Source organism: Podarcis filfolensis (genome assembly GCF_964270895.1).
Source record: "Podarcis filfolensis genome assembly, chromosome: 12".
NCBI classification, from domain to species: domain Eukaryota; kingdom Metazoa; phylum Chordata; class Lepidosauria; order Squamata; family Lacertidae; genus Podarcis; species Podarcis filfolensis.
Genome location: NC_139614.1, coordinates 25,398,041 through 25,421,098, shown reverse-complemented (window position 1 = coordinate 25,421,098; position 23,058 = coordinate 25,398,041). Strand labels below are relative to the sequence as shown.

Here is a 23,058-nt window from a genome sequence, read left to right as displayed (position 1 = left end):
CATCCCAACATTTGATTGGGATACCAAGCCAAAATCATCTGCTGATAAAGGCCAATGTTAATGGAAATTTTTATATAGCTTCATTGACAGATGTGGAACAATCCAAAACACGCTTACTCAGAACTCAGCAGAGCTCAGCGTACCTTATCCTAAATAAAATATGCACAGGACTGCAGGCTTAGGTACTTTGCATTGAAGAATGAATCTTTACACTTACACCCTCAGGATGTCTCCATTTAAATTCTCTAGAGAAGCCATTTAAATGTTTAATTCAATATTTGGTCTCCATCAACTTGATGAGCCTTGTCTCTTTGGGTGGGCTTTGAGAAATGACTTTGAGCAATTTTGTGTCATGCTATTATGACACAGACAAGAATTATTAGAGTTGAAAGTTTGGACACATAACAGTAAGACAGAGAGAGAGAGAGAGAGTGATGTTTAGGACTGAAGAGAGACAGTTTCAAGAGTGTATAGACCAATTCTGTTTTCACCATGTTTGACAAGTATTATATAATTTAAGAAATAATAATAGTAATAATAATTTATTATTTATACCCTGCTCATCCAGATGGATTTCCCCAACATAATATTATAATATTATAATATTATTATAAAGTATTATAATATTAATATTAAAACGCGATAAAACATCAAACATTAGAAACTTCCCTGAGAAGGGCTGCCTTTAGATGTCTTCTAAAGGTTGTATGGTTACTTATCTCCTTGATATCTGAAGGGAGGGCGTTCCACAGGGCAGGCGCCACTACTAAGAAGGCCTTCTGCCTGGTTCCCTGTAACTTCACTTCTTGCAGTGAGGGAACCACTAGAAGGCCCTCGGAGCTGGACCTCAGTATCCGAGCTGAATGATGGGGGTGGAGACGCTCCTTCAGGTATACAGGACCGAGGCCGTTTAGGGCTTTAAAGGTCAGCACCAACACTTTGAATTGTGCTCAGAAAACCTATGCAACCTGTTTGACTAGAAGCAATGGTGGGACAAAAGGAATGTGTACACATACATCCCATGGCAAGCAATGCCATTTTATTTCAGTTATAAAAACAATGGTCTATATTCAGCCTAAAAAGCTCTGGTGGCAAAAGAGCACAGTGAAAGAAAGTGAGAGAAGTTTCACCTCTGGAGGGACATCTCCATTTGTGCCCCGGTGGGGAGTTTCATAAGCTTCGATTTGTTGCTTTGTGAGTCGTGCTAATTTTTCTGCCAGCTCTCTCCAGCCTTTCCCAAGCTTCACAGCAGACGTAAAAATGACTGTGTCTTGCGTGATGCGTGCAAGTAATCCTTGGCAATCCAGCTTCAGGAGGGCCTGCAACCACAAGTTTGATGATTATGTTCTCAAGCAACCATGAATAACAATTAATTATAGCCAGCTTGTGCAACTATTTGAAGCAATACGGAAATGAGCACTTAAACTTATGCTAAGTATTCCACTAGTGTTCCAGAAGTGGCTTTTTTACATGTGGAGAAAGATCACATAAAATGTGGAAACGATTAGGTAAGGAATCATCATGAAAACTGAATGAAATGCTATTTGAATGCAGTCTTAAATCCATTGATTTCAACAGGTCCTCCTTTACAGTATGTTTTTACTTAGTCACATACATATATTTATTTAAATATTTATAAGTCACACTCCTGTAGAAATTATAAGAAGGCAAGGTGTAAGATTAAAAACACAATACGCCAAAATAGCCAAAGCAAAAAGAACATATCATTAAAAATTAGTTGGTTAAAAAAAAAAAGATTCTGAAGACCTGATTGAACAGTTTTTAAAAGACGTTTGAAAGAAAGCAGGGGTGACTCCTGTCAAACAAAGATCATGGGGCAAGGAGTTCCACAGAGCAGGGTCTGCAGAAGTCTTGGTCCCTGGTAAAGGCCTGTTAAATCTAAGGGGCGGGGGCACAAAATGTGCCTCATCTGAAGGCTTCAGTGATCAAAGCAGAGTATAAAAAATCTGGTGGTCTTCAAGGTACTTTTGGCTCCAAGTTGAGTAGGGCTTTATGAATCTTGCGTCTGGCAGCAAAACAATAGATACACTGGAATAATTGTTACCAATTTTACTAACCCCTGGTGAATCTGTATCAATTCTCTTTCCCTAGAACAATTAGCCTAGGAACCAGATTTAAAAGGAAATCTGAACTAATTACGGTAGTTTTTCCAGATTTATCCCTATACTGCCAAAAATGGCATACTGTTCCCAGAAAGAAGAGTATGGTTTTATATAAATGTCAGTCTTAGGACCACATAATCAATAATAGAGTTTACTCATTATTCCTAATTACAGATATTTAGGACAGTCCTGCCTATAGTCATTAGCCAGGGGAAAGAGCGGCTGAAATTACTGAAAGTTCTATCCTGAGCAATTACTTTAGAACTAGGCTGCAGCAGGATAAAATCTGCTTAGGAAAAGAAATGTATATGGGTATTGTGGCCCATTTGTTTAATCATTTTTTACAGAAGAAAAGCCAGGAACTGATGACTTCTTGCTCTCAGCTCTTTTTACTTGATCATCCTTTTAAAACGCTCAAGTTTATGTAAATGCAATTGCTTTGCTCTGCTGGCCCAAAACTGAACAAAACAAATGGCATTCCGTCTCAGACAAGAAAATATCTCTTCCGTTTTGCCCTTAAAATGTTGTTTTATTTACAATATTTATATAGAGTTTTACCTTGGAAGTCAAATGGAATCTGTTCCGGTAGTCTGTTTGACTTCCAAAATGTTTGAAAACCAAAGTGAGGCGTCTGATTGGTTGCAGGAAGCTCCTGCAGCCAATCGAAAGCCCCGTCGGATGTTTGGCTTCCAACAATAGTTCACAAACCGGAACACTCACTTCCAGGTTTGCAGCGTTTGGGAGCCAAAATATTCGAGAACTAAGTTGTTCGAAAACCAAGGTATGACTGTACTACCATTAAAAAGAAAATCACAGCAGCTTACAACTAACCAATTATGCAAGGTTTAAGTAGGAATCTCTGGCTCTCCAGAGGCTGTTGAAACTCCCATTTCCTCAGTTGGTTAGAGCGTTGTGCTGATAACGCCAAGGTTGACGGTTCGATCCCAGAATGGGACAGCTGCATATCCCACACCAAGATGGAAACTTGATCCTCTAATGTGGTTATTTCAGGAAGAAACACAGAAACACTGGATTCATAGAGGCTGCTCCATTTTAACATTGCTTTCCTCACAAGGAGGCCACCCAAAAAGTGTTTCTGCATAGGTTGAATGTGGACACTGCACATACCGACCATAACAGATCATATGCTGGCCTGATCCTACGCAGCATCTCCACACCATCTCCATCCTATGTACAGTGATACCTCGGGTTAAGTACTTAATTCGTTCCAGGGGTCCGTTCTTAACCTGAAACTGTTCTTAACCTGAAGCACCACTTTAGCTAATGGGGCCTCCTGCTGCCGCCGCGCCGCCAGAGCATGATTTCTGTTCTCATCCTGAAGCAAAGTTCTTAACCTGAGGTACTATTTCTGGGTTAGCGGAGTCTGTAACCTGAAGCGTCTGTAACCTGAAGTGTATGTAACCCGAGGTACCACTGTACAATCATATGCATCAATTATATTCTCAGGCCTTTAAGATGCTGCATCTCTTTGGCAGAAAGCTGCCATTGTAAAAAAGAAAACAAAAAGGTACTTAGGTTTTACCGAGAACTACACCTGTATAATGAGCCTGAAAATATAGCCTCGGGGAAGAAGCTGGAAGCAAGAGACATAACTTTTACCTGCAAGTCCATGTTTAAAATTGCAACTGCAGAGAACTACTGAGAAGTCCTTAAGCAGTAGTATATATATCTTGACAGTGACAAAACTCATGACTTCCAGTGCTTGCTATTTTTAAGCTAAAGGGCTTCTGTTATTTTGGGCAACTTGCTAATGAGCAACATGTCATCACAGAAATAGGACTAAGATTTGAAAGGCTTATGTCCAAAACCCGCATTTCCCAGCCTGGTGCCTTCTAGATGCTTTGGACCACAATGTCTATTATTATTATTATTATTATTATTATTATTATTATTATTATTATTACATCTCCTTTTTCCTTGACAGGGACTCTAGGTGGCTTACAGGTAAAATAAGAACAGCCAAAAACAAGGGGGTGGGACACACAATAATGAAATACTGTAATCACTGACTATGCTGGAGCTATGCTTCTTTTCTGAACCATGTAACAATGGTTCAGCATTGACTGACAGTACAGTACTGGGCCCCATTCAAGGTCATGTTGATAACTTACAGTGCTCTGAATGACTTGGGTCCCTGTAGGGGCACCTGTCCCATTATCCACCAGCATGTACTTTAAGATCTACCGGGAAGGCCCTCCTTGGGATCCCACCACAGGATATATTGCAGTGATCTAAGGAAAGGGCCTTCTCAGTTGTGGCACCTCATCTGTGGAACTCCCTCCTGCAAAAGTTAGGTTTGGATCCCTATTTGTTGAATTTTAGTCAGGTGTAAAGACTGCAGACCTATGTGTCAGAGTGTTTCTGTCTGACTTGCTGTGGTTTTTTTTGTTTTGTTTTCAAGCTTTTTTTCTAAGGGTGTGTGTTGACAGTGCTCTTGCGAAAATCTATCACTTGCCCGATAATAAATGTTGGAAATGTAAAGAGACTGAAGGTACATTCTTTCACCTTTGGTGGGCATGCCCAAGGATTAAGGCTTTCTGGGAGATGATCTATAACGAAATGAAAAAGGTATTTAAATATACATTTCTGAAGAAACCAGAGGCCTTTCTCCTGGGCATGGTCGGCCAATTGGTGCCAAAGAAGGACAGAACTTTCTTTATGTATGCTACAACAGCAGCAAGAATACTTATTGCAAAGCATTGGAAGACACAAGATCTACCCACCCTGGAAGAATGGCAGATGAAGGTGATAGACTACATGGAACTGGCGGAAATGACTGGCAGAATCCGAGACCAGGGAGAAGAGTCGGTGGAGGAAGATTGGAAGAAATTTAAAGACTATTTGCAGAAACATTGTAAAATTAATGAATGTTAGAATGGTGTTGGAATGAACTTATGTGATTCTAGCAAAAATGTAACAAAGATTTAAGAAAAATAGACTGTTAATTGGTGAAAGGAGGGAAAGTAAACTTATATTAATATTAAGATAAATTTTCAGGATAAAAATTTGAAGAGAGGGAAAGGATTTGCTGAAATGGATAATTGACTTAGAATACAAAAAAGGGAGGTGTGAGGAGGTCAGGGAAACAAGCAAATGAAAGACAAGTTATGGGAAGGTTTGATTTGTTTTTTGTAATTGTTTTCTATTTTTCTGTTTTTTAATTGTGATGTGTTGTTTTGCTTTTTTTAATTTGGTGTTTCTTCTTTTTTCTTTCTGTAACCTTAAAACTTCAATAAATACTATTTTTTTTTAAAAAAAAGACAGTGTTGTGTTTTGTTATGACTTCGATAGCGAGCCACCGTGAAAGGACCTTAGTGTGCGAAGCTCAAGCTGGGGAGAGCGTATATTTAAATGAGGGCATGTCTCACTCATCCTGTCTCTGCTGAGGCCCAGCCCAACACAGCCAGCCTAGGGCCTAAGGAAGGGGCATTCTGGGGGCGGGACCAGAGCTGGATCCTAAGCCTATTCGCTTGGTCACATGACATGGTAACCCAGTGTAGGTTGTGCTGTGGTCTAAACCACTGAGCTTCTTGAGCTTGCCGATCGGTTCGAATCCCTGCAACGGAATGAGCTCCCATTGCTCTATCCCAGCTCCTGCCAACATAGCAATTCGAAAGCACGCCAGTGCAAGTAGATAAATAGGTACCGCTGCAGCGGGAAGGTAAACAGTGTTTCCGTGTGCTCTGGTTTCTGTCACAATGTTCCGTTGCGCCAGAAGTGGTTTAGTCGTGCTGGCCACATGAACCAGAAAGCTGTCTGTGGACAATCACTGGCTCCCTCGGCCTGAAAGTGAGATGGGCGCCACAACCCCATAGTCGCCTTTGACTGGACTTAACCATCCAGGGGTCCTTTACCTTTACCCTTAAGCCAGCAAAAAGGATGGGATAACTCAAACACTTTTCTAAAGGCTTCCTTTCCCTCTGTCAGGCTCAGCCAGCAGTAGCCCTGCTACTGAACAGAACAGAGTTTTCGATCTGGCTTGCTTTATGCCAGCTTCTTGCATATTATGTATACAAATTTAATAAGCAAACAAATAAACAAAACAGAGAAAGAATAGTCCCTCTAGCTATTACACTTTTCAAGTACAAGAAAGTACCATAAAGCCATTGCAACGCTGCCAGGCAAACCTTTTAAGTACACTTCCTTGCAAACCAAAGTGCTACAGTAACGATTCTTGCTTCTCTACCAATAAATACATTAACTGAATGCAATTATCAGGCTGATACTGAAAATTTAAGGAGAAATCTTCATTATGGAGGAAGATTGCTTGCAGCTACAATTGCGCAATGAGGAAAGTCAGGGGAAACCCAGATACAGTGGTACCTCGGGTTAAGTACTTAATTTGTTCCGGAGGCCCGTTCTTAACCTGAAACTATTCTTAACCTGAGACACCACTTTAGCTAATGGGGCCTCCCGCAGACGCTGCACTGCCGGAGCACAATTTCTGTTCTCGTCCTGAAACAAAGTTCTTAACCCGAGGTACTATTTCTGGGTTAGCGGAGTCTGTAACCTAAAGCGTCTGTAACCTGAAGCGTCTGTAACCCGAGGTACCACTGTAAGGGGAGACACCCTCAAAACAACTTTCAGGGGGAACAGCACTCTGCATTCAGGCTTCCTGGTGCAGCTGGACTATCAGCTATGCTGGTTGGGGTGAAGAGGAGCTTGAGCCCAACAATGTCCAGGGAGCACCAGGTTGGGAAATGCTGCTCTACATTGAGCAAAGTGCTGAGATGCAGGAAGAACTTCAGTTCCAGCTAGAAAGCATTCGCAATGCCAGTGCTGCTGAGAGGTGAGATTGCAGGATGAAGGGCTCTGGCTCATTACAAAGGGGCAAGGTGTCTCACCCATCAGCTGATCATCAGGTCGCACAGCTATCTTTAAGGTCCCCCAAGTAATTCCACCTAGGATTCTGAAGGGTTATGGCAGGAATTCTACCATAGGGATAAAGGAAGAGTTGTCTGGCATTTATGTTTTCTAGAGATGGGTGGTGGACTGCACCAGAGGTAGCCAACATCATGTTTTCCATTATTGCATTTATATCAAGGAGTTCAATGCAGCATACATGGCTCCATGTTATTCTCACAACAACCCTGTGAGACAGGCTGAAAGTTGGTGATTGGCCCAAGGTCACCCAGTGAGCTTAATGGCTGAGTGGAGATTTGAACCCCTGTTTTCTAGATCCTATTCCAACACCCTAACTCAGGCATAGGCAAACTCGGCCCTCCAGTTGTTTTGGGACTACAACTCCCATCATCCCTAGCTAACAGGACCAGTGGTCAGGGATGATGGGAACTGTAGTCTCAAAACATCTGGAGGGCCGAGTTTGCCTATGCCTGCCCTAACTTCTACACCATGCTGGGTTCCCCAGTGTACTGGACTCAAACTCTCATCAGCCCCAGCCAGACAACATGGCCAATGGTCAGGGATGATGGGAGTTACAGTCTAACAACAACTGAAGTTGGCTCCCACACTTCCAGGCTTTCATAAGGAACTAGGCAGGCTCTTATAAGTTGATAAAAAACTAGAGAGCCCAGTGATCAACAGTGTGTTTTTGCCCCACAGGTTCTACATAATTTCAACATTAAGTGAACATTTTCACAACCAGCTTTTTTCAGACATCTTGGTCAGGATCCAACAAGCCTATAAAGGAGCATGTGAGAGAACTACGTACGGAGCCAAGAACTGCTTTAAACGTTTCCATTGCAGCTGCAGCTCGCATGGCTAACAAAGCCATTTTTCCTACTAAAATAGCTTTGCTGGATCACCGTCTTGTCACCTGCCTACAGGGCTTGAGGTGGAGAAGGATAACCATAATCCCAACAAATTAGCTACGCCAATTATTGCTCATTTGGGCCTCACATAAACAAAGGCCACATCCCCATCATGCATTTAAAGCACTTTAAAGAGTCATGGCTTCCCCCAAAGAATTATGGGAACTATCGTTTGTTAAGGGTGGTGAGAGTTGCTAGGAGACCCCCATTTTCCTCACAGAACTACAATTTCCAGAGTGATTTAACTGTCAATCTTCCCTCCTAGGGAACTCTGGGAAATGTACAGTAGCTCTGTGAGAATAGGGGTCAAATGTTTGGTGTGAATGTGGCCTAACAGGGCACATCCAAGCAGTACTTACAACAGACAGCTCGTACAGGAAACGCCTTGTATTTCTGCTATCGTGGCAGACTTCCTTGAGCTTCTTCACAACGTAGGCTACTTTTTCTGATTCTTTGTCAGCTTGTACATCACTGAAAGCATCCAAAGACATGTTCGAAAATCCAAGGGCATCAGCTAAAGCTTTCCAATCATTCATTTTCTCCGATACCGTGGATAAGATTGCTGCATAGATATAAGTCAGCTTTCTAAAAGGCAAAGCGATTTGCTCAAGAAGGCTTTTGGTTGTGATTGTGCTATCATCAATATCCATAACTTGGTCTTTGGCTATCACTTTGACATTTTTGCAGTGTATGAGGCCAACTTTTCTTCTAAGAACGCCCACGTACCATTCTTTTATTTTAGCCTGTCCGATGGCTTTCACCTTATCTTCACCAAGAAGTGCTATTGTGTCACCTTTAAAATATTCCAGCAAATAGTCAATTTTATTTTGACGCAACACTGTCTTCAAAGCTACACCATAGCTGGCAACATGTAAAGCTTTGTCCTGAAAAACTGGATATTTAATTGTTGGCGTCGACAGCAGTGGGGCAGAGTTGACCGCCTTGCGTCTTTCTAATCGGTTTGGCTTGCTGAACACCCCAGTTAATGGCTTTGGAGCTGGCTCAGGGGTTGTGATGTAAAACTGGCACACCACGTTGTTGCTTGGGACTTTCACCTGGACGCGGAAGACAAATAGATGTATTTTCCTTCTGTTGATTATAGAAAATGGGAAGTGTTGGTGAATCACTTCTCCGCCCCCTTTCAGTATCCCTTCTTTAATTTCTTTCCTCTGATCCTCTTCCTTCACTTCAAAATCAGGGTCACAAGAGGCCACAAAAACGTTGAGATCTTGTGGCTTCTCGAGGGCAAATGTATGCTTTCCCCAGAGCTGGAAAACCACCGGGGGCATGCTCTTTCCACCCTTTTTAATGTCACAGACTGTAAGCTTCTCTGGAACATAGTTGTGGCCAAACAGGGCAAATACAACTGTGAAAGAAGGGTGGATATGTTTGGGTCCATAAATCCCAACTGAGAGCTTTCTGTGTATATACTCCCAAGCGCTTGCAGGTGAATTAACTGTATTGGTTTGGGCTACAGCCACAATGTACATCAAGTGACTTAGGTCCGTCAGCTTGACTTGGATAGTATCTTTATAGATGTAACAGTTGTTTATTCTTTCAAACGGGCCCTCTTTGGTGAAACCACATAGACATACAATTTCAGTCATAACCTGACTGAAAGGGTCCTTCTTCACCTCAGCTGCAATTTTCATTTCGAGCAAAATGGCTTCTGTGGTATTGAGGTTACTTAATGTCAGTTCAATCAGTGGGCTCACAGTGGTCGAAAACTCATGGTTAAGCGATGGTGGGGAGTCAAGGATTGCCTGCAAGCCAACCTCTTGGAATTCTCCAAAGGCTACATGGCCTTCGGGGAAATGAACCGCAATCTCCGAGTCAGGAAGCTGCACTGAGCCGCCTTCATGACTCACTTTGCAAGCTATATGGGTTTCTACAGATTGGGTTTGGGCCCATCCTGGACTCTGGTTTATTGCATTCAAATCCAGGCAAGATCGGGCCAGCTGCCTCTGATTCAACCATGCTGTCTTATAGGCCTCACGATCATTCTGAAGAGGTTCACTGTTTGGAGGCAGGATATGGTTGGACGGTGCCGTGCTAGGGAGTTCAAATGTCTTAGTCCCTACAATATCCAAAAGATCTGAAACACTCCGAGATTTTGCCGATCTCCTGGAAGATTTGCGAAGAAAAAGATAATCAAGATTCAATTCGTCTCCAGATGAAGCAGTAGAGTCTCTGTTATTTAGATCTCTAAAAAATAAATAGGGGTCTTCTTTTAAGATAGATATGCGCTTGTCACTTTTTTCTCTGTTGTTTGACTGAGCTACATCATCTAAAAAAGGATTGGATGCAGACAGTACATTCCAAAAAGGATTGGTCTTAAATGCTCCAGGGACACGTTGCTTAAATTCTTCAGACCAATGGGACTTCAGCTCCAGTTCATTTTCTCTGTCATCTGTTAAAAAGAAGAAAATGAAGTTAAGTATGGCGACTTTATATTTATTGTCTTCTACCTAATATTCTGCATTTGTCAAGATACTTCAGTTTCCCTTACATTAACTAAAAATACCACGTGCAATATGTTGTTTTTATTTTGATTATATATTTTGTGGTTTTATATTTTGATTTTGTTCTCTGAACCACCCTAAGACCTCCAGGTATAGGACACTATATAACTTCAATAAATAAAATAAAATAAAATAAAATAAGCCAAGCATTTATCAAGCAAACGTAGATTCCGATCGGAACTCTGCTTAAGAAGGTAGGATGCTAGCAACATACCTGTCCAATCATTTCCTGCAGGGCGGCCGTCATCCAAGTCAACCAAACATCCCTCTGACTTACTCCATGAAATCTCCTTTATATGACAGGATGCAGACATCTTCCTTCCTAACAGATTTAAGACAAGTTGCTTTACTAACCAATAAATGTTTTAGAACCACAAGGCATAAATCGTAATCAAAGTCCAGAAAGAAATGGCTTAGGAATTCCTCACATTAACATCACAATGGGGAGGCATGGATAGTTGCCTATTTGAGTTTAGACTCACTTACCTGGGAGGAAGCCCCATTGAATTCTACAAGACTTACACCTGAGCAGACATTGGTTAAGACTGCAAGTCATGTTGTGTGGGCTGCTTATCCCTGCACAGTCTTTCAAAGCAATTTCTTCTCCATGCACAGAGGGAGGAATTACAATAACAGAATCAGATTTCGCTCCCCTTCCCTGTGCCAGATTTCTCACTTGCTGAATGTCTGCACAGGGTCTGTGCTTATAAAGTCCCATAGGTACGTGCAGGGCCGTCTTTAGCATATGCACCGCCAGGGTGCAAAGATCCTCCCAGCGCCCCCAAATATAGTTAATTTCATGTGCACGGCGCCGTTGAGAATGACAAGCGCCATTGCTGGTGCGGCACATCTTTGGTAAATGAGCGCACAAAGTCAAAAGTCCTTTAGTGAAACAGTAGGTATACATTTCGGTAATACCTAGGTATATATGTATTTTGTTTTTCTAGCTTGATCAAAATTGTTTATTATTTCATAACAGGTTGATAGTTAAGAGCTTAGGCAGCTTCAGCGGCAAGTGCCTTGTGCCCCCCCAAAAAAATTCGGCGCCTGGGTGCCCCACACCCCTTGCACCCCTGAGTAAAGACGACCCGGGGTACGTGTTCTTGTTGCCACATAGAAAGAAGAAGGGACCTGATTTGCCAATTCAGTTTTAGCATCCAAAGTAAATATTGCGTGTAGAGCATGGGTAGGCAAACTATAGCCCGGGGGCCGGATCTGGCCCAACTGCAGGCAGTCCAGGAATCAGTGTGTTTTTACATGAGTAGAATGTGTCCTTTTATTTAAAATGCATCTCTGGGTTATTTGTGGGGCATAGGAATTCGTTCATGTGTGGTTTTTCTTCAAAATATAGTCTGCCCCCCCCCAAGGTCTGAGGGACAGTGGACCGGCCCCCTGCTGAAAAAGTTTGCTGACCCCTGAGAGAGAGTATAATGGCAGCCCAGTTATAATGATTCTCTCGGATATTGCCTGCTTGCAAAATTTACGGAAACAAACACAGAATGCTATTCCCCCAAAAGAACTGATTTTTGATTTTTCAATACATCTTTGTCTGGAAATGTAAACACTAGACTAGGCAAATAATTCCAGCCTCTTAAGAGTGATAATCTTATAAAGGGGCACTCAAAGATTCCAAAACACTGAGACAGCCTTATCATTTAAGTTCTCCAGAACTTAACACAGAACTTCATATCCATGCCAGAAAAGGTGTGTATTTTATAACACAGCCAAGAAGGGTGGCACAATGGCGTTTTGTTTAATCCGAATGCAGGTCAGTAAGCAGGGGGAGAAATGCACTCTTTGTTTTATCTGACAAATTTTGCAACATACACTGTACAATGTGATCTTTCATAGGTTTGTGTTTAAAACATACAATCATAGATGAAACAGAAACTAGTTCCACATACCGGCGTTTCAGTATGTTGTTGTTTTTTATTTCAGGGATTTATATATACTAACTGCCCTGCATAATATGTATACCAGGATAGTTTACACTAAAACACAGCAAAACAATTAGAAATGCGCTGAAAGTGCCCAAAAAACACTACCAGTATTTTAGATATATGTAAAAAGTGGTTTAAAAGCCAGGGAGCGTTTTTAAAAAGGTATTACAGATTAAACAATATAGGCAACAGGAATATGCTTTTTGGGTTGCTACAGTTGAGAAGGGACTCTGCCTACCTGTATACGGTAACTGTGTTAGATACGTTGCCAACTACCGCATCCCAATATATTGAAACTTGTCTTACGACTTGGAAACACCAGCTTCCATTTGAACTGGGAGTATGCACCAACTACGCTATTTACCTCAGGATTTGATTAAGTGCTTTGGAAAACAGATCAATTCACCTCAGATCCATTTGAAGGTTGCCTGATTCAGCTCAGGTTCGAAATCCAGTTATGACCCCCCCCCCCCCAATTCCCCATTATGGAGAAATAAAAAATGGCTACATTTCCCCCCTTTTTGATAGAATTTGATGAAAATGGCTGAAATTGTTTGTTTGTTTGTTTGTTTGTTACATTGCATAACACCTAAGAAATTCCAGAAGAACAGTGCAATGGCTTGTTCCTGTTGTTGCTGGACCCCTTAAAAATGCAATTGTTGTCTTTTAGATAATACTGTAATCAATTACTCTCTTCTTTTTTGGCTGAATTGGACAAAACTTTCATAAACGGCAGCCCCCTCTGAGGGAAGGAACAAAGCCAAATTTCTGAAGGACACTAGCAGTAATTTCTTCTGCAAGAACAGCCTTTGCCAGTTTGGGATTTGTTTATTTATTTTAACCCCTCTATTATTTTGTGAAGCAATTTAGATGAAAATTGCATATATTAGAGAGACACACCACTAGGTATCATGTATTACAGGTAGATTACCCTCAGGGTCCCTTCCAACTCCACAATTCTATGATTCTATGTAAGAAACCTGCAAAATATCCGAAGTATATAGATGCAGGGATTTTTTTGTGCTAGACATTTTAAAAGTTGACTGGGGTTGAGAATTAAAAATGGATTGGCTTCCTTCCCTGTGGTTTTGTAGGTGATGGCTTTAGCATGAAAATGGCATACGTCATAGAAGTGCCTCTAAGAAAATAACCTGCATAATTTCCATAAAACAGAAAAAGAAGCAGGCAGTCATTGTGAATGTGGGAGGGGAGAAAAAGAGCTTCAGATCAGAGCTCTGCTCAATTAGCACCCCCAACTCACAGCAACTCCAGGCAGTGTACACATTACTGGCTTAAAACACAATCTGGCTTATAACACAATATGGTTTTTCCCAATTTTTTCTGGGCCTTCATTTTCCCTACTCAGCTGTTTACTTCTATAAAATGGCATTTGAAGGAGGTAATGTTGGGGGCAGGGGGAAAGAAAGTCAAGAGCTTGAAGGGGGGGTTGCCCCCATATTTCTCTGTGGCACAACTGTTTCCTCCTCGTTTCTTTTAGTGTGAGAAAGCAGCCAGTTATTAGCTAGTCTCTTTATAGGAGACTGAGCTACATGCTCTATAAAAGTAATAAATGCCAATTTAAATTGCTTGTGGCAGACCCAAAAAAGAGAGCTTTTTACACTATTTAAGCACTTGAGAGCATCCTTCGGGCATTTCTTGGGAGACTAGCTAGCATGACATTTAAAGAGTTTACCTCAGAAAGCTGGGCACACTGCTCAGCTTGTTTTCTGGCTCCTTGGTGAACTTTTAAAATACACAGCAATTTTAAATGCTCTATTTCAGTATCCTGGGTTTTTAATATATATATCTTCGAATCACCTTTATGTTTTACTCATGTGTTTCTAATATTATACTGCTTGACATTCAATAAATATATTGGCCTAATAAACAAAACTCCTGAAAGGATTGACAGGGGGGAATGGGCATCAATAGTTTCAGGGACGCATTACCCAAAGAGAGGATTTAAGCATTGAACTTTTCGGTTTGACGGGTACTACTGGGCTGACAAGCCTGCTAAAAAACACAAGGGAAAGAAAAACGTCTCTTAGTGAAATATATTTCAGCTCTAACGAGTGAAGCCAGACTTTGCCACCACAGCAGCAAAATCCTCCAGTGCGTTACAAAATAATCTTTGTTTTCCCCAGCAACAGAAGACAATGCAGCCTGAGGTATTGCTTCAGATTGTTCTGACTAAGGTGTCCAGATCATGGGAGGCAGATACATGTACCTGTTTTTCAACACTAAATTTATCTGGTGATTGACTTTTCCATTCTTAGCTCTTCTGCTTTAGGAGCCTAGATAGCCGTTAGGCTTGTTCTAATTTCTCCAGGTAGCAAATTCCCTTCGAGTTCCTGTATCAGGATTTCTGATTTTGCCCAAAGCAGAAATGGATGGATGTTGATTGGACAAGAGCAAGCAAGCAAGTATTGACCACAAAGTGCATAAAACTACAGGATACCAAGAAACAAAACTCAGTCCACCCCAATAATTCCTGATGACATGGCAAGAGAAGCCAACATCATTTCAAAAACCATCATAAGATCTACTAGTAATGCACAAGATTGAGTAGAACACTGCAAATGTTGCACTTGGTAGCTAATGATATTATTTTGCGTCTCTGCCAATATGTTCCTAATAAAGACATTGCTTAAGTAAGCATTTACAACTGACAAGCTAGCATTTACGCTGACGGATTCAAAGTTGGCACACTAAATGCAGCCTTAAAATATAGGAGCCTTGCAGCAAGGAGACAGCCCAGCCCTGACTTCCAGAGAGGCTCCTGGTCTAGACATATGGCCTGCTGAGGTGTCAAGTTGCATGCAGGTGGAGGTGTGCCATGTTAAAACTCTAAAATACTGCAAATAAAATAAAATGAAGAAAAGTTCTACTCCAATTGCACTCTCTACAATGCTAGCACTGGATTTGCATGAATTTCTTTTCCCATCCTTGGGTCCCCCATACGTTGTTGGACTACATCTGGGGACTGGAGGTTGGGAAAGCCTGATAATGCAATTCCACACCTCCAGTTCATCTAGTCTATCATCTCGGGATTTTTCTTCCTCATTCTGCTGCATGTGCTGAGGCCAGCTGACCTCCTCCCTCCTCTCAATTTATTAACAGTTTAGAATAGCTCAGATGAAGGGAGGCGTGTGGAAGTAAGAGCTAGAGAAGAAGAGGATTTGGCCCTTACTCCTCATCTTTGCCTCATCTTCCTTATTGTATCCCCAAGTCAGAGATGTGAACCATGGGCCCTTAGAGATGTTGCTAGGACTCATCATCCCTGACTGTTGACCATGCTTGCAAAGGCTAATCAGAGTTGAGAGTCCAGCAACACCTGGAGGGTCACAGGTTCCCCATCCCTGCCCTAAGCAGATCCATAAATGTAGGCCACTTTTTCCATTTGTGGATCTGGGGATGACTGGAGAGCGGGGGCATATGGCGAGTTCCTCCTCCACTATCTTCTAGGGATGTCAACTATATCAGCTGGCAGGACTCCTTTCAATAAAAAATACGAACATTATGGTCTTTCCTGGGATGGAGATACAATGAAAAGCTATACCTGTTTAAATTTCACCTGCCACAAACAAACATACCACAAAAAGATATATGGCAACCCCGCTTACTGAAGAGTCCCGCCTCACTCTCCACCCATCTTCTTGACTCTCTTCCTCCCCAGTGACATGGATCTTCTTGAAAATTTTCTGACCAGAAAATTTCCTAGGCCAAGTGAGCTAATTTGCATTGGAATTTTGTTTGATGCCACAGGGAGGGATATAACTCAGCTTGCTTATTTTACTTGCCTTTAACGAACAAAGCTAACAACTCTGAAACTGCCAAGCTTGCCTAATATTGTATTTGCAATCGGCACCCATTCGTTGTTAATGACGAACTTATGAAATCAAAAAGTACTCGTGGAAAAATACAGCACTGGCAAAATTTCCATGGAAAATTCTGCCCCATATCACTGTTATTCCCCCAGCCACTTCAGGAAGTTCAGGCAACACAACCCACCGGTTCTTTCATTGCTTTTAAACCTTTATTGCTTTTCATTAGAACTGAAAATCATTGCCTCTTAAATATAAATTGAACAGGAGTGCTACAGCTCAGTAGCTTTAAAGCCAGTCGCTGACAATCCCACAGCCGCCTGCACTCTATCAAGGCTTTTTGTAGAGTAAATTTATCTTCACACAAAAATGGACAGTTGAGCGTGATTTGGATCTGCTTTTACAGTCTATTTCCCGTTAATGCTTCATATTTCAGAAATATATAGAATCTTTTGAAAAAGTTTGAGGATGCTGGTTGGTCACCCTGGGTGTTCTGAACTCACAGGAACCTAACAAGCCTTCCACTTTGAGCAAAGGACACCAGCTCATATTTTGTCACAAAGGTGAAAACTAAGAGAAACATTCCCTGGCTGAGAACCAAGCTTCCTTGCCGATAGCAATGTATATCATAAGTGCAGGTTCAGTACATGCCTGCACAATCAGTCATACAGAAAGAGTAAAACACAGTCTGCCATTAAATACACTGTACCGTGCTGAAATTTGGAGGAATATGGTTGTGTAATGAAACTAAGACAGTGCCACTCAAGTCTGAGATGAGGAAAGACCTGACTGTACATATTAAACAATTCGAAATATGCATGCAGTGGGTGGGTTGCCTTAAGGCAGCGATGGGGACCTTGTGGCAGTGGCGTAGCGTGGGTTGTCGGCACCCGGGGCAAGGCAAGTAATTTGCGCCCCCTAACCCGTGGATTTGAGCCCCCTAACCCTAACCCCCAGATGTTGCGCCCGGTGCGGCCGGCCCCCCCTGCACCTCCCACGCTACGCCACTGCCTTGTGGCTCTCCAAATGTTGAACTCCAGCTCCCATCAGCCCTGATGATTGACCATGATGGCAGGGGCTGATGGGAGTTGGAGTCTAGCATCTGAGGGGATGAGGCACAGGACCCCCATCTCTGTCTCAATCTCTTAATGAAAGATAATATACGCTCTTATTTTGAAAGGCCACTCAGTTACCTAGTCCAGGTTCCTTTCAGTAGGCAATATTTTTCTTAAGAAATCTCACGTTGCCACACAGGGTACGTTCATGACAAACATTCACAATTTCATCACATGCATTAATTTTATCAAATGAAAATCAAGGTATGAATTGGCAATTACTTTCTTAGGGGTAAGGTCATGCATGATATGACCTTGGAACTGAAGAGAAACTATCAACAAGTTTCTCAGTAGTGAAGAATAACTTCATTAGGTAATTAGAATATCAAGAGGCTTCCCACTAACCCCCAAAACTATGAAGAACTGCCACAGAGATTCAAATAACCCACCCCAGGGTTGTATTATTATTATTATTATTATTATTATTATTATTATTATTATTATTATTATTACGGTACTTTTTACCCTGCCTTTTTCCTGACAGGAGCACAAGGCAGCTTACAGATAAAAATAAGAACAGCTAGAAAAATAGGGGGAAACAATAATTTAAAAACAATCAAGCATTGGTAGAATTAAGACACACACACTACACACACACACAAAATAATATCTGTTAAAACCATACAAATACCTATGTGAAAGAAATGAATCACACATCTACTTAACCAAACAGATATCCTTTTTTTAACATAACACCAAGACTAGAAATTATAATCAGTCCATCCATGCAGAGCTCCACACACACACGCACACACACATGCTGATCAAGTTTTCTCTGGAGCAAGCACTGTGCCAAGAGGGTTGTGTGACTTAACCCAAAGAAGGTATGTGTCAAAGCCAAGCCTGAAAAAACACCATTAATAAATCTAAGTTTGATAGGATTATGAAAAAAGTCTAAAAAGCCTGAAATGTAACACAGAAGCCAATTAAAATTGCTATAACTAAAATGCAGAATAAAGCACTTAGGGAAGAAATAACTCAAATGCAAGGCAGACACTGAACAGCTGGGAATTAACCAAAGCCTCTCTGAAAACTCAAGCACCGTAATGGGCAATTTAATGAGGGTGTCTATTGAGTGCAAAGCTCAGGCAGAGAAGCGATTAAAGGAGGGGGTGGCTTTTAAATATGAAAGTTTTGCGTCTATTACGGTTTATAAATTGATAATATAATCCCATTTTGACCGGTTAATGTATTTATTACAAGATAATATTTTACAAGTAACTGGCAGAAGGAAAGAGATTACAGGAAGCGTAGAAAGCGGTAAGGTTTCTAAATTGCTAAGCAGAAAAACCTGCAACTATGAGTGAGGATAGCGCCAGTTATTTTGGAAGACAAAAACCTGTCAGTAAAGAACTATGCTAGCTTAACTGTATTTTCCCCCTCATCTCTTCCCTCACCAACTTTTCTTACAGTGAATTAATAGCCTCTCCATCATTATAAAGAAGAGAAAGCTATGTTCAATACGACGACTAACACAGCATCTAATTAGTATTTTGAGCAAACTGCTACAGGATACTGTCGAGTTAGCTTAGCAAATGCAGCGGTGTCCATCCAATTTTAAATAGCTATGAGGTAAACTTCAAGGCCAGTCATCATTTAGCCTCAGGGTAAACTGTGGTTCGACATAATTTTGTGCACAAGCTCTAATGCAGTTTGTATATCACAGTGAGAAAGGCTGTGTACAGTTATCGTAACCAACTTGCTGCATCTGGTCCAGAGGCTTCCAAATTTAGCTAGATAATCCCAATTTGGTGCATCTGACAGCTGCTGAAGAAAATTGGCAGCCCAGACCCACCAGCAGTTCAAGCCACCAACATTTTGGTGACTGAAACAGTTGCAGTGATGGATAACACATAAGACCATATGTATCCTACCACTGGCAGGATCTCAGCCAGTGGTTAACCCAAAGAAAGCTGCCAAAGGCAGTTTGCAGGACTGAGCCAGCCCAGAATTCTCTGAATGTACTGCCCTCCACCCCAGGCAGTGTGAACAGTAAAACAGCATAAGCAATGTTGAATTCCATTATATTCCAGTGGGTTGGTTCCAAAGTGGCCCAATCACAAATGGAAGGCACTTCAGCTTGGGCAGGGAACAGAAGAGGCTGCCTTATGCCAACTGGTTCATCCAGCTCAGACTATGCTAGCTGGCAGCAGCTCTCTGGGGTTTTAAACAAGGGACGTTCCCAGCCCTACCAGATGCCATGAATGTTCTGCATGCAAAGCAGATAGTCTACCATTGATCTATGGCCATCACCAAGGGGAAGCTCTCAGTGTCTGCTACCTCCTCCAGTGACATCCTTCTATACCCCACACTGATCTCATAGGTTTCCCAACACATAAATGTGGTTTTTCACAGGACACAAGCGGTGGTTCAAAAAAAAAAAAAACACAAAAAAACCATCCCACAAATGGAACTCAACTCACATTGAATTGGATGTAAATAATTGTATCTCCACTTTCAAGTGATTCATCATTTTAAAGCTTTGGGCCAAAAAGTACAACTGCTACAAACACCTACTGTATCCTCATATTCAGATTCTGGCCCATCAATCAACCAGTTCAAATTCTCTCATCAGTCAAAAGTCTTACATTACATCAGTAAAACCTTTTAGCAACACACACTTTCTGTTCTTTATGCTATAATAGGTCATATATAATGCACTACCATGCCATTTGGATTGAGTCACATCCTGTAAAAGATATCGCTAGGATTAGGAATAAGATGTATAATTGAATGTTTCCTTCTTTTGTGATGTGAGGCAAAGAATAGCAGACCTCAGAACTGTCATTTTACCCAGGACTGAGTAGTGTTGACTCCTCATAAAAGGAGTTATCGGGGCATTGTTTTGATCAGCTTTTAAGCTAACCCTTCCACAGAATCGATGTTTAACATGCCAGGGGGCTCTTAACCACATTCGTAGGTTATCACCCAATGTCTTATGCTGGAAGCCAGCAGGGACTACTTTATCTCTGAAACGACTCCACAGCTTACATGGGCCAAGAGCCCTGTAACAAGAAAAGATTCAAGCCAAGAAGCTAATGGACTAAAAAGCAAAAGTGCCCTGGGAGTGTATGAAACCTTGTAAATTGCTCTGGGTTTTAAAATTAGTTCTCCTATTGATACAAACATCAGAAATGATTTTATAAAATGGGGAGTGATGCCCACAGGCCGGGAGCCAACTTGAATAAAATATTGGGGTATTCCCCACCCCGCATTATTGATCACATGATCGATCACAGCATTGGGTAATCGATCACATGCTGTAGTGCATGCACACTATTTGAATGGCAGCGCCCATTAGCTTTGGGGAGAGCGGTCCCCTCATATATTTTATGAGTGGGTGGGTGGGACGAAGGGACCTCGGCACCTAGGAGTCGGCTGCAATGCCCACAGGTGCTTTCTACGTGGAAACAGCAGGATAAACTTGCCCCAAACTTAGGGGCGCGATGGCAGCGAAAGCTCCTTCTTAGTTGAAGGTAAAATGCGGCTCGGATGCTGAGGCTATACATGCGTTGTGCCGATTTGTAAAAGAAAGGAAAAGAGATGGTCGCAGAGCGCGATCAGGAAGCGGATCCACCCCACATGCAAATCTGTCCATATCCATGTTGTCTCCCCAACCCCATTCCGCCCATCTCCCCCTCACCTGAACTTTGAAACTTTAAGGTGAAACAAAACCCACGTACCTTTGGTCCTTTCTCCCTTCAAATCCGCAGCAGCTGCTTATCCTAAGGGCATTGCTTTGGAGACAAGCGTGTTCTAAAGCGCTCTTGGGGATCCCATGCTGGCTTGAAATTTAAAAAAAAAGAAAAAGTGAACAGGTTAGGAATTCTAATTAGAAGACACACCTTCTGTTTGTGGGTTGGAGGCCGCAAGGCTTTCTGGGACTCTGAGTTCCGATGCCGCCTCGTAACTCCTACTGAAAGAAAAAATGAACTACATTACCCATAAGTCCATTCGACTCACCTGGGCCTCCACCTGAAACTGGGAAAGCTAGTCCGGCCACTGAAGTTTCACCTGAGGGCGGGAGAGAGAGTAAGAAAGAGGGGGAGTGCAGTCGGGCTCTGGATTTTGTTTTCTTCGGAGTTTGCTCGGCTTGGCCCTGCTGTGGTCGAATGGGAATTAAAGAGTAGAGAGGAAATAACAGAGCTGAGGAATGCTGGGGCGAATTCTTTGCTTTTTAGATTTCAAAGCTGTGAGAGCTTTAAAAATAGCCTCGAAACCTGAAAGACCGGATTATGGATAGGAGAAACTCTGAGCTGTCGCCAGGCAGATAAGCTGGGGTGGCACGAATGTTTTAGTTGTTGGGTATAGAAGAAATAGGGAAATGCCACTAAGGGAAAACAAAAGAACAGGTGACGTCTTAAGAGGTGGTGCAGGAAAGGTTGGAGACATGACTGGTGCTGGTGGCTGCAAAATCAATCAATCAATCAATCAATCAATCATTATTTCATTCATTCATTCTAATATTTATATCCCTCTTTTCCCCCAAGGTGCTCAACATAGTGCTCATGCTTTTCCACCTATTTTATCTGCACAATAACCCTGTGAGATAGCTTCAGGCTGAAAGACTGTGACCAGCCCAAGGTCACACAGTATGGCTGAGTTGAGGATTTGAACTCTGAACTCCCAGGTCCTAGTCTGACCCCCTTAGCCACAACTTTGCACTACTCCATACTATCCCAGCTTTTGGAGAGGCCTGCTCTTCTGAGGCCTGCTCCTGGGTAATTCACGTGACTCACGCCTTGCTGTTGCTCCGAAAAGGGCCTTTTTCCTGGGCAAGAGTGCAGCATGAGAGTGTGGCATCCAAAATGGCAGGTATGCTACCCGCACAATGCACTTTTCATTAAGGTGTGAGTGCTATGTGTCTCCCATTCAGTTTTTATCCTGGCTGGGTTCTCAAAAGAAGATAAAAATCCTAATCTTGATTGAAGTAGCCTATCCTGATTTTAGACCTTTGTTTTTATTTGCACTGTGCCTTCTGTGATTACTTGACTTCTGCCCTAGTGGCAAAGTTTATTCTGTGTAGTAGATGCCCCCCCCCAAAAAAAATTTCCTGCTATCCAATTCACTCCCCCAGCTGCTATATATTAATATTTTTAATAGGCTGCATCAGCAGAAATATAGTGTTCTGATCAAGGGAAGTACAGTGGTACCTTGGTTTATGAACTTAATCCGTTCCAGAAGTCTGTTCTTAAACCAAAGTGTTCTTAAACCAAGGTGTGCTTTCCCATAACAGCGGGGGACTCAATTTACAAATGGAACACACTCTACAGGAAGCGAAACATGTTCTGCTTCCAAGGCAAAGTTCACAAACCAAAACACCTACCTCCGGGTTTGCAGTGTTCTTAATCCAAGTTGTTCATAAACTAAGCTGTTCTTAAACCAGGATACCACTGTAATAGTCCCGCTCCATTCTGCCTTGGTCAGACCACACCTGGAGTACTGGGTCCAGTTCTGGGCACCATAGTTTAAGAAGGTTATGGACATGTGCAGAGTAGAGTGACCAAGTTGATCAAGGGTCTGGAAACCAAGCTTTATGAGGAATGGTTGAAGGAGCTGGGTATGTTTGGCCAGGTAAAACAGAAACTGAGAGGAGATATGATAGCCATCTTCAAATATCTGAAAGGCTGTCACATGGAGCTTGTTTCTCCTGCTCCAAAGTCTAGGACCCAAACCAATGAATTCAAGTTACAAGAAAGGAGATTCTGACTAAACATCGGGAAGTACTTTATAACAGTAAGA

At 42.0% G+C, this 23,058-nt stretch overlaps 1 protein-coding gene across 1 annotated transcript in view; it reads right to left on the bottom strand.

Annotated features, from left to right (window-relative positions):
- MACC1 (MET transcriptional regulator MACC1) overlaps positions 1-21,167 on the bottom strand; it is a 29,897-nt gene extending 8,730 nt beyond the window's left edge. The window contains exons 1-4 of the mRNA XM_083578597.1: positions 21,000-21,167; positions 10,652-10,759; positions 8,275-10,325; positions 1,131-1,319 (exon numbers count right to left, since the gene is read on the bottom strand). Of these exons, the coding sequence (XP_083434723.1) occupies positions 1,131-1,319; positions 8,275-10,325; positions 10,652-10,751 (2,340 nt within the window). The 5' untranslated portion in view covers positions 10,752-10,759; positions 21,000-21,167. The remainder of the gene's footprint in view (positions 1-1,130; positions 1,320-8,274; positions 10,326-10,651; positions 10,760-20,999) is intronic.
- Between the last annotated feature and the right edge of the window lie 1,891 nt (positions 21,168-23,058).